The 14,948-nt window shown below is 43.4% G+C and overlaps 1 protein-coding gene across 1 annotated transcript in view; it reads left to right on the top strand.

Annotated features, from left to right (window-relative positions):
- Positions 1 to 13,458, top strand: part of cfap20dc (CFAP20 domain containing) — a 234,756-nt gene extending 221,298 nt beyond the window's left edge. Inside the window, exons 18-19 of the mRNA XM_034167573.1 lie at positions 12,283 to 12,377; positions 13,137 to 13,458. Coding sequence (XP_034023464.1) covers positions 12,283 to 12,377; positions 13,137 to 13,258 — 217 coding nt within the window. The 3' untranslated portion in view covers positions 13,259 to 13,458. The remainder of the gene's footprint in view (positions 1 to 12,282; positions 12,378 to 13,136) is intronic.
- The last annotated feature ends 1,490 nt before the right edge of the window (positions 13,459 to 14,948 follow it).

Below are 14,948 nucleotides of genomic sequence, written 5' to 3'. Positions count from 1 at the left end.
TTGACGTCTTCTCCTCTGGCTGCATCTTTGCCTATGTTTCTGTCAGTCAATTAGCACAGGTGTGGCCAGGAGTTCTTAAACCTGTGCGGTCAGCCTTTGTCCAACCATGTTTACAGTCTGATTAGTCATAAAACAAAAAAGACAAACACAAACAACCAAACCATCCCCCCCCCCCCCTCCCCAGAGGACCGTCCCATCAAACGCCGGGAAGAGGAGAAAAGAAAAACAACCCAAACTTAAGCTAACAAATAAAAACGCTAACACCCCCCCCCCCCCGACGACATGTAGGGACCAACACCCCCCAGAGGACATCCCGCCAGCTCCAGGAGTAATAACCACAGCCGAGGTCCCTCTGGGATCCAAAGTCACCCACGGGGACTCCCAGCGCCTCCCAGAGGACCGTTCCATCAACCCCAGGAGACGCCTCCCCTCATGACCAATGGACCCAGCCCCGGCCGTCTATGGCTAGATGGACCCACAGCCCTTCCCCCCCAGAGGACACCACAGTCAGACCCTGAGGGCGGAAACCGGGGGGAAAAACAAAAGGAAAGAAAAAAAAACCAACATACAAGCAAAACAACCCCAACCCCACCCCCTCGGAGCAGTGGAAACTGGAAGCACGTCCAGCGTCACCAACCATGACTATACCCCAGAAGTCAACCCGGAGGAGTGGAACAGCGGTTATGGCAGACGGCACAAAACGGCGCCACCCCTCTGACTTCCAAACCAGCCACCAGCTGCGGGTATATCACACTGCCCCAAACCTCAGCCACGCCGATGGCAGACGGCTCAAAGGCGCGCTGAAGCCGGAGGTGGAACAGGGAATCAATAAACAAAAAAAAACAACAACACCCCGAACCCCCCCCCCCCTCCAGGTGCAGAGGTTACCTGGGAAACGCCCAGCATAACCAAACTGCACCACTCCAGCAACGCCGACACGTACGGCTCACACGGCTGGAGCCAGAGGAGAAGAGAGGGCATAACAAAAACAACAAAAAAAAAGAAGAAAAAACAACCCAATTACCCCCCCATCACCCCCCAGGGGACCGTCCCATCAAACCCTGGGAGGTGAAACTAAAAGAAATAAAAAGAAAGACTAACAGACTAACATAAAGTTGCTTGGGTCTTTGTTTTTGCTCCAAACAGACTGCAGGGTCACGACCCCAGACACTAATAGTGAAAAAAAAAAAATCCCACACAAAAACCAACTCAAAAAACACCCACAAGAAATGAACCAACACAAAACTAATCAGTGGTTTATACCGTCAAGCTCAAACAAATCAAACACACCTGTTCCAACTTAAGAGCTTAACGGTAATGTGACTCAGTCACCACAAGAGGGAGCCAGAGTGCTAAAAATGAAAAACCCCCTTTGGTGACAGAGAAAACAAACTCAAGCTGCTTTTCTGTGCGCAGCTGTGTGCAACACACAACCAAAAATGTGATTCAACTAAATTACGCCGGAGCTGCACAACAGACGCAGTAGCTATCATTACCCGGGGAAACGGGGCTACAACTGTAACACAGGAAGCACAGCGACCCGTGCCACAGAGCTCCGCCGTGCGCGTTCACCCATTACAGACCCACTCCTGCAGCTCCCGTTTAAACCTCTTATCCGGATCGAAGTGTGACACGAAGCCGTCGCCAGTCACACTCCACCACGACCCACGGATAAGGCACACACAGGAACACGGCTGCAAGAGCGCTCAAATCAGTATTCAGTAATGGGTTCTCAAACATGCACCATCCGGGCGGAGAGCACCCGCAACTGATCCGGATAACTTCTGAACGTCTGCGGCCGCCTTCCCGGCGCGTTACCGTCTCTGCTACCGCTGGGTCCGTGATGTTTGGCCAGAGACTACTGTTATGTGTCGGACGCAACCCGGAGAACCGACCAGTGTTTGAAGGACCCAGTATGAAATAAGCAGAGCACGGTACAAAGGATAACTGAATTTAATACATAACAGTGATGTGATAAAAAATACAACAAATAAGTGCGCGGTCTGGCATGGTGGATTACGGTGCGCTCCTAGCAGCACAAACGGTCCAGAGCCAGAACCAGTTCGGACCCAAGGACCCCGCCGACACCCCTCAGGTGGCCGCGACAAACCGAGTCTGTGAAAGAAGAAATCATTATGTGAGTCCACACTCCACACACAGAGAGACCGCTCAAAGGTGTACAAACAGCAAACACTTCCTGGCTTAATTACAAATCAGCTTCCCACCCTGCAGGCATGGAACACCCTGTTCACAACTCCACTGCAGTGGAAGCTGATTAAATGACTAACATACAGCTCAATATAATAAGGTGTGAGGGACACCACATTTGCTGACTGTATAAATGTTAGTCACAAAACCTAACGTACCTCAGGAAGTGTGCTGACGAGCGTGAGACCTCACCCCCTCCTCTTTCACAGACCATGCATCAAACCTGGACGTTCTCTGCATCCACTGATGATGAGATGGCTCTTGAGACGACGATCTCACCCGTCTGGTCACAAGTTAGAGTCTCTGGCAAATACACACTGTGTACTCCAGACTTAAATGCCACCATGTTCCAATCCGTGTAGATGCACCACAGCTGTGAGTCCTGACGAGCCGCACCTGATCAGCCTCAGGTGATCAGGGTGAGGTCCTGGTAACTCAGCCACACAGCCACTCAGTCCTAAACGCGCACCACCTGGAAGGAAAACCAAAAGACAGAAACAGAAGACAAACAAAAGCCAGCCAGGCACGCCAGCCACAACACCTTGTCCTTGAAAAACAGCTTTCATTAACTGTTCCTGCCCAGCAGTCAAAGTACTGTTGGTGTGCTGAATGCCTTTATGAAAAGAAAAATCAGCACCTCAGTACAGATAATTATCCTATAAATGCATATCAATTGAAATGTTAATTAATATTTCAGTGTGTATAAAAAAGACACAAATTAATTCTGCATGTGTGTGTTTTTATTGTAGTTTTTCGTGTCACATTTATTTTAATAATACAGTCAGGCACAAATATTTGGACAGTGATCTTTTTTTTTGTGATTTTGGATTTGTACAGTACTACAATAGAGTTGATATATAGGGATGATTTGTCAGGCCTTTAATGCAGGTTTGTTCAGCTACTTCTTGTTAGTGGCTATATTAAAGGGCATATCATAGGGGAGGTGATGGTCTAGTGGTTAAGGTGTTGGGCTTGAGACCAGAAGATCCTTGGTTCAAATCCCCGCCTGACTGGAAAATCACTAAGGGCCCTTAGGTAAGGTCTTTAATCCCCTATTGCTCCCGGTGTGTAGTGAGCGCCTTGTATGGCAGCATCCTGACATCGGGGTGAATGTGAGGCATTATTTGTAAAGCGCTTTAAGCATCTGATGCAGATGGAAAAGCGCTATATTACTGCAGTCCATTTACCATATCTCACTCCAGTCAACACTGTCTTTTAAAAAATTATAGATTATAAATCATTTCTTCCAGTGCTTTAACTTATGCAGGCACTGATAAAGCTGAAAAAGTAAAATAAGCCAGAGTGCATCTGAAAATGTACAACAGATTGACAGTTATATTGATCAATAATCATGGCATAACGTCGGGCACTGACTGTTAGCTGCCTGAACATCACTCGGTCCACTTCATGATTTACACCAGCACACACAGTGAAACCGGGTTGCTTTTTGTCTTCAAATGTAATTTGGCTTTAGCATGGCCTTAATTTGGCTTTCAAGTCAAATCCTTGTATTTTATTGTTCAACATACTGTATTACTCCATTAATCACACTGGTGGCCTGCAATTTTTGTGAACACTGGTGGCCTGCAATTTTTGTGAATGGGCGTTTATTGATGATCATTTGCGTGCACGTGCATGCATGCATGCATGCTGTACACAGTATGGCATTATGGAATGTACGGACTTGCGTGCTGCATGCAAGAGAAGCGGTGCAGACTCAGAAGAATGTTGTTTTTCTGCATCCAGTAGCTGCTTCACAATTACATAAAATGGCTCAGCGCAAAAGTTGCTACTCGGCGGCGTTCAAGTTAAAAGTCGCGAAAGAAGCAGAAGAGAAGGGGAAGCACCATGCTGCTCGGACTCCGGCTATGGCGTGCACTGACTGCGCACTCTGTTTCTCTGGGACTGGATCTGTGTCTCGTTGTTGTGTTTTCAGTGATGTTAGCTCCCACCAGTGGTCTGTATTTGGTTGTCTCAGTTGCAGCTTTACTGCTATCTATACATGAATGCAGGTGCCCTCTGTCTTCTTTGGTGCCCCCTGGGGGGTTTTTCCTTACCACTGTCACCAGCGTTTTTGCTCATGGGGTGGATTAGGTATAGATCTTAGTCATGTGTAGTGCTTTGATCTGAGTTTACAATTTTGAACAATAGAAATAAGTTGAATTGAAAATTAAACAGACCATGTAAATCCTACTCTGTATTTTAATGGGCAGATGTCACATTGTTGAGACAGTCTAATTTGATTCTGTTGAATACTAATGGAAAGTTGAAGTACAGCTCTGCCATCATAACAACTTACTGAAAGTACCAAAGAGTGTGAGAGGAACGGAGGTTCAACTCTTACAAAAGTATTCATAATGGTGCTATTGCACATGTAGGCTATAAAAAAAAAAAACCTCACTGATCCAGTAATTAAAGAATTTCAGGTTTCCCATTATTTCAGTTTGGTGTTGCTGAATATCAAACCATTAATCACTACATAATGGTAGTGTTGTCCTTCAGCAGGGTGGTTGGTTTGTGTCCCGGCTAATCCCCTCAACTGTATATGTTTTTGTGTCCTTGTGAAAGACACTGAACCTGAAAATGCTCCCGGTGTCCCATTCAGCACCTTGCATGGTAGCTCCTGTCATAGGTGTGTGTGTGTGTGTGTGTGTGTGTGTGTGTGTGTGTGTGTGTGTGTGTGTGTGTGTGTGTGTGTGTGTGTGTGTGTGTGTGTGTGTGTGTGTGTGTGTGTGTGTGTGTGTGAGTGAGTGAGTGAGTGAGGGTGAATGTGATGCATTTTTGTGTTAGACCCTGAATTCTTTGGGTCTGTACTGAATCAACGAGACTCTGTTACAAAAAGGACAGTTTAATTAATTTTATGTGAAGTTAATCATACCAGATCTAGGGTCCTCACCATCCCGAGGTAATACAGGAGCTTGTTCAGGAAAGAGACCCTGAACACAATTTACACTAAGGTTTTATAGACATCCATTGACATCACTGATTAAAAAAAAAATGATCCTCCTATGTGTGTGCTTACGTGATGACAAAATGCCATGTCATGTTTAGGCCATGTGGCTAATTAGGTCAAACTTTAAAGACGTAAAAGCAGGGCCTTGTGTTAGTGGAACCGCAGTCTGTTGTTCAGTCTTTTCACATGATAACAAGATAATGAAAGCCGCTTAGCTTTTACAAGATATACTTTTGGGACAGACAAAAGTATATCTTGTTAACAACAAGATATTAACAAGAGTACAATAATTACTGTGCAGATATCAAGAACATATTGACCCAGTGCAAACTTGCTGAGAGTCATCGCTCTTAAGCTCACATACCCCCAGCAGAAATGCAACAATGTATTAAAATGGGTTTTAGAGAGTCTGAAATCAATATTTTATATGGCATATGCATTTCTAAGGTATTTATTAACAGTTGTAAAGCACTTTAAGCGTCTGTTCCTGGGTGGAAAGGCGTTTGAAAATGCATTCTTTACACATCATGAATCACCAGTTCTTTCTAGCACTTCTTTCAATATTTTCATTTAATTCCCCAAAGGAAGACAAAGCCCACCGGAGGTGTCCCTTGATTTGCCCTCACTACTCCACACAAGCAGGAAGGTTGATGTGACTGCCCACATGTGTGACTGCGTGACGTGCCTACCTGATCTGTGAACCACAGGGAATCACAAACGGGTTCTGTACATTTCATTCCTGTTTTTCTTTCCAGATTAGCATCAGAGTTCTGACCAAGATATATGTAGCTCTTTATGGTATCACAAGGCCACTTCTTTATACATCTTGAAAGAGGTAAAAGGAGACCAACTCAGTAATTGAGAGAGTTAGAGAGAGAGAGAGAGAGGGACTGTGCAAAAAAAGTGAGCAAAATACAATCAACGCTTCCATTTTCCAAGGACCATCACTTCAAAAATTTCTGTCAGTATTTATCGCTTACTTTTTCTGTTACTGTCTAACCAGACAGACAAACTACAGAGTCCATTTGAAGAGTGTGTAGGAGGTGTTTCAAACTTTGTGTCTGTCCTTCTGCAGCATATGTAGAGATCTTTGTTCTTGAAATACCAGGAATGGAATAATGGAAAAGAACAAATCTGATTAACTTTTCTCTAACCAAGTACCACCTTGCTATTTTTTTTAATCATAATCTGTTATTTACTCTTAAAGTATCAATGCGCCTTGTGGCTTCTCTCCAACTCTGTTCTTTAAAATTTCAAATTCAAATTTATTAATTTATATAGCGCCAATTCACGATGAAATCGTCTCAAGGCGCTTCACACAACATAAAACAAAACCCAAAAAAACTGAATTAAAAATTTAAAACACAATAAAAAGACGACCATAAAAGAATACAAGAATAAAAACACATCATAACACTAATGATAAAACAGGGAAAACAAATGAGTCTTTAAACGTGACTTAAAAGTCTCCATAGTATCCGACTGCCGAATGTGTGCCGGGAGATCATTCCACAGAGCTGGGGCACGGTAGGAGAAAGCTCTGTGACCGGCAGACTTTTTATTCACCCTGGGAACACATAGAAGTCCTGCACCCTGAGAACGCAGGGCCCGAGCTGGTACATAGGGGCTTACCAGGTCAGCCAGATAGGGAGGTGCAAGTCCATGAACAGTTTTATAAACTAATAACAGTACTTTAAAATCCGATCTTGCAGCAACTGGAAGCCAGTGCAGAGACACCAAAATGGGCGTAATGTGGTCAAACTTTCTGCTTTGTGTCAAAAGTCTGGCAGCAGCATTTTGAACCAGTTGAAGACCCCTAATCCTGGACTGCGGTAAGCCAGAAAATAGAGCATAACAATAGTCCAATCTAGAAGAGACAAATGCATGAATCAAAGTCTCAGCATCAGCCATAGACAGGATGGGACGAATCTTCACTATATTTCGTAAATGGAAGAAAGCAGTCCTCGTAATGTCTCTAATGTGGAGATCAAAGGACAACGTAGGATCAAAAATTACTCCAAGGTTCCTCACTTTATCCGTATGATGTATAACACACAAACTTAAGCTAAGTGCTAGCTGATCAAATTGATACCAATACCTCGCTGGACCAAGAACCATAACTTCAGTCTTATCAGAATTTAAAAGTAGGACGTTACTAGACATCCAACTTCTTACTGATGCAAGGCAATCTTCCAAAGATTTTATGTGAATGAGATTACCAGCAGTTATTGGCATGTACAATTGAGTGTCATCAGCATAGCAATGAAAGGGAATCCCAAAGCGCCGCAGTATATTCCCAAGGGGTGCTACATAAAGGGAAAAAAGCAGGGGGCCTAAAACGGATCCTTGTGGAACCCCAAACGTCATGTCCCTATGATCAGAGGAGGTGCCATTACACAATACACAGTAAGAACAACTGGACAGGTATGACGTCAACCATGCAAGAGCAATTCCAGTAATCCCAAAGTGATTCTTCAGCCTAATGAGTAAAATATGATCCACAGTATCAAATACAGCACTAAGATCCAGCAGCACCAAGACTGTAGTGGTATCTGAGTCCATTGCTCACAAAAGGTCATTCACTACTTTAGTAAGTGCTGTCTCTGCGGAGTGATATTTTCTAAAAGCAGACTGCAGTGGCTCAAAAAGATTATTCTCAGTGAGGTAGTCCACGAGCTGTCGCAAAACCACATTTTCCAGGATTTTAGAACAAAATGATAGATTTGATATTGGTCTATAATTTTTCAATACACTAGGGTCGAGATTGGATTTCTTTAGTAATGGTTTATTCACTGCAGAGTTGAAACATTTAGGAACAGATCCAGAAGTTAATGAGAGATTTATAATTTCCAGCACAGTTGGCCCAAGAATGGGCCACAGGTCCTTAAACAGTTTTGTTGGTATAGGATCAAATAAACAGGTTGTGCTTTTAGTAGACATCACGAGCTGCATCAGCGCACCTAGCGAGATACCATCAAAATCTGTAAATCTGTAAATCAGTGGGCGCATCCACCTCCATAGCAGTATGTGGTGGTTGGACCAAAACCTGCTGAGATATGCTCAACCTAAGAAGAAGTTCTTTACATTTCATAGTCCTGCCTGCCTCATTGTGTTCCTGACCTCCTGCCTGTTTGATCGACCACACCTTAGCCTGATGATTTTTTGTACTGCTGTGTTTTTTGGGCTGCTTCTGTGTGTACCGACCACTGCTAACCTCCTCCATAAAGCCTTTTAAAAACCAGAGCTGCCTTGCATTTGTGTCCAACCGTTCCTGAACAACCTGCCTGACAGTCAGTTCTATTAATGGAATGAAATGCTTTGAATGCAGCCTGTTGAAAGTGTTGCATCAACAGTTTATCAAATGTGCCGAACCATACCACAAAGCGGGTTTAAAACTGTGACTAGTTTGGATCCTTTGTTGCTCCTGAACATCCTTATGACCCCCTGCAGATAAGGTTATGTCTTCAGGGCTGACTGTTCATTTGTTCCTTTGGGGTGGATCGGGTTCAGGGACGGAACCACAGATATATATATATATATAGTGTTTTCCTCACTTTCTGTAATGCTGCGTTTACACATAACGACGCCAAGTCATGAATGCCACAAAGTACACATTCTTGGCCGCTGATCATGAATGTGATGATTCGGGGCAGAGGCGTCAGGTGTCCCCAGGAACTGCTGCAACCTGTTATCACACGTTACGATTAATGGCACATGTCGCTGGAGAATTATCAGGAACCATTACGCACAGTCAAGCATAGTGTTCCGTGTTGTTGCACGCTATTGCGCGTAACAGCGCATCGTTAAGTTCTGTCATGTTGTGAACGAGGTGAATTGTCTCCACACACACATCCATATTCATCCAACCGAATTCAGATTGCTCCAGTTATTCAGAAGAACTTTGTGACTGCATGCATATTTGGGGTCTGTGCCATGAAGTGGCGCAGAGAGGAGGAGGAGGACAGAGGCAGATGTGTGGCTTCATGCAGCTCTTGTCTCGCCCATTTTCCCAAACATCAGGCACATGCAGCAGGTGGAACACCTGCAGGAGCGCGCTGAAGAGCACTGAAATTAGACTTTTAGGCGACTTGGTGTCAGCAATCAAACTAAATGCGGTGCAGCAGGGTTTAATTGTGCGTGCGCTTCTTCCTCTGCCGGACTGGAGCAGGTGCAGAGATGTCTGGCTGCACGAGTCTCCTCTTGCTCCTCTGGTTCCTCTGGCTGAGACTCGTTCTCCCGCTCATTGGTTACAACAGCAGGTGGAACACCTGCAGGAGGATCCTGAGGAGCTTCTGCAGGAACTGTGGAACGACATTTGGAGCCGAGTTTAATTGTGCGCATGTGACAGAAAACTGATTTGTCGTGGCGCGCAGTGAAATGTGACGCTGCGTTACAAGTCATGTCAAAACTTGACAGTTTCCGTGTCACTTCATAATAACGCGTGACAGTTTGGGCTCCAAGAACCATCACAGGAACCACTATGAACGTTGTCACGTTCTATTAAGGATCACTACTCATCAAGATGGATCAATACACTCAGTTGCGACCTCCATGACATGAGACGAAATGAGGGTGGTGTGTGACATTTGTGGAAGATTTTTTGACAGGCAAAAACATGCTCCACGAATATCAAGAATATCACGCACCAACACGCACTATTAAGAAACCTATTCAGATGCGTTAAGTCACATTAAGAATGTCAGGAATGTGTCACGAATGACAGAAATATGACATTCGTAACGCGTGTTGGTTATGTGTAAACACACCTTAACATTGCAAGATGGGGTGCTCTAGAGACAGTGCATGGATCTGTTTGAAAGAAAGATTATGCACATGTACCTGATGAATGCTAATATCTGTGAACATCAGATATTTAGTATGGAACTGGATAACAATCCAGAGTTTTTGAGAAAATGCTCTATCTTTCAATATTAAATGAACGTGTGTGTGTGTGTGGGGGGGGGGGGGGGGGTATGATTTCACAAATCTTTACATCCATTCCATCCATTTTCCATACCCGCTTACTCCAGTTAAGGGACACAGGGACACTGGAGCCTATCCTATTGGTCCTAGGGCATGAGACGGAGTACAGGATGCCAGTCTCTCACAGGGCTACACATTGACAGACAAACACATTCACACCCACTCGCACACCTACTGTCAATTTAAAGTTTCCAGCCCACCTAACCTGCATGTCTTTGGATGTGGAAGGAAGCTGGAGCACCCAAACAAAATGCACACACACAGAAAGGTCACACATGGGGAGCGATTCCACAACCATCTTGCTGTGAGGCAACAGTGCTAACCACTAAGTCACCATGCTGCCCACTAATCTTTACAGAAACGCCTAAAGATGAATTTTTGAAATGCCTGTAAATAGAGAGGAGGATCCAGGATTTTTTTTTCAGCCTAAAAAAATAAATAATAATATAATAATAAAGAGTAGGTGCCTGTTCGAGCACTTTAGGTTTTGGTGGAGGTATGAGCTCTCAGAGTGCCGTTCTAGTTTTCCGAAGAGGCACTATCAAAGACCAAATTGCTAATATGGTTTGATGTGTTGGCTGTAACAGGTGAGAGCAGCACTGCAGAAACAAACAATAATAGATGTACTTGTGTTAAAGTGCAGCGTATAGTCAGTCCACAGTCCACAAAAGAAACAAATGCATAATTGCACCGCTGACGCATGATGTAAAATGAAGATGAATTCAGTTTCACAAATGGCTCTGCGTGCACTGCTTCTTAAACAGTAATTCATCCAGTGTCAGCCTCCATCTTTTTCTCTTGCTTCATTGTTTTAATTCTGACTGAAACTAGTGCACTCAAAATTATTTGGTGTACAATAGAGCCTCAAATAGAGAGGACAAACTCATTTAGAAAGTAACAAAGCACCCCTCTCACAGATACCGCTGAGGATAAGACCCGTACTCGGAATCTAATAAATGATCTTTCAGTCTAAACTGTGAGGCTGCAATGCTAAGTGGGCAGCAGACGTGGCTAAGGACAATGGAATAGACTAGATTTCTGTAATGCTCTGTACGTTGGCTTGGATCAAACCTCTCTAAACAGCCTCCAGCTTATTCAGAACACTGCTGCTCGTCTTCTTTCAGGAAAGAAAAAGGGCGACCACATTACACTGGTCTTGGCTACTCTTCACTGGCTTCTGGTTTGTTACCAGGTTGATTTTAAACTTCATTTAATTGTCTTTAAAGCTCTCAATGGCCTGGCCCCAGCGTATCTTTCAGAGCTTCTTTTTCCTTACACCCCAACCAGAGCCTTACAGTCTTCTGACCAAGTATTGCTGGAGGTGCCTAAAACCAGATTAAAGATGAGAGGTGACAGAGCCTTTGCAGCGGCTAGCCCCATGCTCTGGAATGGTCTCCCTTTTAATATTTGATCATCCCTGTCCCTAGAGACTTTTAAGGCCTCTTTAAAAACCTATTTCTTTTCTCTGGCATTTCCTAAATGAGCAATTAGATCTCTGTTTCACTTTAGTATTTCTTCTGTATTTGCTATTGCTTAATGCTGACAAATTTACCTTGTTTGTAGTCTTTTGGTAGCATGGCCCAAGCAGAGGGTCATCCCTTTGAGTCTGGTCTGCTTGAGGTTTCTTCCTCAATATCATCAGAGGGAGTTTTTCCTTACCACTGTCGCCTGTGTGCTTGCTCTAGGGGTTGGTAAGGTTAAATCTTAGTTATGCGTTGCACCTTTGTTGTGATTTGGCACTATGTAAATAGAATAAAATTAAATCAAATTAAATTAGTTCCTACTACTTTTTACCCTTTAATTTACTTAGTATTTTATCTGTTTTATTGTCTGTTGAACTTTTATTATTTTTAATTCATTTATTTAGGATTGGGGTAACTTGATGCCCATTTTTTAATTATATACAACACTTTGGTTGACTACTGTTGTTTTAAATGTGCCTTAGAAATAAAGGTTGAGTTGAGTTGAGGTTGAGAATCTTGCACAGGCTTGGCTTTTCTGGGAGCAAACGATGATTGGAGGTTTCATTGTTAATAATGGCTCGTCGAGGCAATTTAATGCGCCAGCTACAGTAGTTAGGACAGTGAGTGTAATGATACGTGTGTCGTGACTGTGTTTATTTATGGTCTTTCCCCTAGGGAGTGGATGGAAGTGCTCAGTCCTCCCATTATGCCTCCCAACCAGGGGATGAGCTCAGGCACAACAGGGAACTGGGTTGAAGATCTAATCAAAGGTAACAGACACCCTTTCTTTTCCAATTTCAGTGTCACATTTTAATAATGGAAACATACAGAAGTGTGAGAAGACTTCACAGTATGGTGAGTACAGTCAATGTGTAAAACTGCCTCTAATTGAGGGTAAAAAGCCGTAAGAGCGAAGCTCACTGTTCTCCACATAACTCCGTAGGTCACAAGAAGCGGGCTCATTACAGGTCCGTACCCTGTAGACAAATCGACAAGGTTAATTGACGAAACCTTTTTGGTTTACAACACCATTTTTAAACCTCTTACACAACGTGTCTTATAATTAGTTTTCATTATCGTTACTGAACTTCTGATAAGATAAAATGTTCCTCCTGGAGCGTTCCATAACCTTTTTTTGCATTTAACTGCCCGTCAGTTTAACAGGTAAATTCCTGTCCTTTGATGTCGTGGGATTGCAGGGAATCTCTTTACAACCTCATAATATGGTAGTGGCTCTGGGTATCTCAGGTCTTGATTGATGCGAGAAAAAGTGGTAACGATGGAAAAACTTATAAGTCTACCGGAGTCTGAAGGTCACCCCGCCATCAAAGCTCCTCAGTTTGTCTATGGAATAGTTAATAGAGTACGCGCCTCATCATATTTGGCATGCCATACCAGTGGAAGTGTAATACATTACGCATACACTGAATATATAACTTTATCTGTGCAAATTTCAATAGTTTCTGTTCTGTTAATTGCACTTGTTTTGAACAGTTGTTTCTAAGAGTGGTTTTGTGTCATTCTTACAGGACGGGAAGAGCCAGTGAATGAAGAGGAGAATGAGGGTGATGACTATTTGAATCTCTTCTATGATCCTTGCCTGAAACAGTATTTTGATCCAAAAACAGGAAAGTACTATGAACTGGTCTGACTCAAAGCTGATGAGAATCAAAAGCTTTTGAGAGTAACTGAATGGATTCACATTTTTTAGAAGCCTTGCTCATTGATCAGTAATGAATAACCCTTTCACAAAAAGTCATTTATGAGTTGTCGCTTTTGTTTTTGAGACTGTAGCAGCAGCTTTGTGTCGCCATGTATAGTCTTGAGTAAGATAAGACGTGCATGATAAAAGACCATTTTTGCGAGAGATTGAGTTGGTGCCCTTTCACTTGCACGTGTGATGGTGAAAAGAGTCTTTTCAGAAGTCTTGGCAACAAATTGATTTGTAAGCCCCCTAAAACATTCAGAAACTCCTTTACAAAAGTTAACTTCAGAAAATAAAAATTTTGCTCTTGGTTACTACCACACACTGCATGTTGTATAAAAAAATATGTTGGTAAATTCATGTGTTTTTTATGTTATATATGTGTTGTGTTAAGAATACAGAAAAACCTGTGAGACTAAGGACTGTTCTGTTTGTCAGTATTGTACTGATAACTCTCGATGAACACTGTTGCATTGATGATTTTTGATTTTCAGAAACTACTTCCACTAATTTTAACATAATACCCAGTTAGAATAATGATTGTCCAGCTAGCATGGACTCAGGACAAAGACTGTTTATTCAGTTATTTAGTTATTCATGTAGTCACATGTTTTATGAATAGTATTTATTGCAGAACAGTAAATTAAATACACAAAGCTGCCCTATAATACTTGTCCAGTGTTATCAGTTAAGAATGATAAAAGCTGGATGTAGAAAGCAATGTTGTGAAAAGTGTGATGACACCGACCTGCAACAGGGGGCGTAAATGAACGGTCAATGGGAATGCAAGAATAACAATTTAATGTTGTGAAATGTGCACAACGAATACAGATACAGTCAATACTACAGTCAGTTTCAAGTTGGTGTAGTGTGGGCAGGCTCGAGGATAGGAGACGCCTGTCCAGAGAGGAGTCGGAACCCACACGATTTCCACCGCCAACGGATCTGGAACACCCCGGAGCCGCCAATCCTGAGTCCCCAGGTGGCCACCGTCTCCAGCTGTCAGATCGGGTACTGCTGGCAGGAAACAGAAACAGTTAAGAGTGAGTGTGAGTGAACACACCCAGCAAACAGTCAGCAATTGACTCCTTTTTTGGAGGAGAAGAACGCCTCCACCTCCTGCTTTCACAAGTCCTGTGAGTTACCGTGCAGACCAAGTATACACTTGTTGAGTGCTGGAGTGCAGAGCGGAAACGCCGGCTCCAACCAACTCCCTCAGACTCAGACACAAGTGGAATAAACTGCAAACTCAAAAAGTCACTGATTATCAGCTACCAGCTCAGATGTAATGAACGTCACAACAAAAGCTTAGCTGCAAAGACGGCTGAGAGTCTACCTGTACGGGTCGACGATTTCTCGGCGTGGATGTGGTGTCTTCTCCAGGCTTTTATGGGTGCGTCATGATGAGTGGATGATGAGTGGATGAGTGACAGCTGTCAATCCGAGTTCCGGATGCTCCAGGCGGCGACTGCGCCCTCTGGTGCCTGAAGCCTGGCTTCAGGCAGGGCGCCCTCTGGTGTTGGCCAGCAGTACCTCCTCTTCGGGTGGCCCACACAACAAACAACAGCAAAGGGACAAAAGGGAAATATCACATTTCTGTGTAAAAATAAATTCACAAAATAAATGTAATGAGAAA

This window comes from Thalassophryne amazonica, chromosome 3, assembly GCF_902500255.1.
Source record: "Thalassophryne amazonica chromosome 3, fThaAma1.1, whole genome shotgun sequence".
NCBI lineage: Eukaryota > Metazoa > Chordata > Actinopteri > Batrachoidiformes > Batrachoididae > Thalassophryne > Thalassophryne amazonica.
Note: the sequence above shows the minus strand (reverse complement) of the source record. Positions and strands in the feature narration are given on the sequence as shown.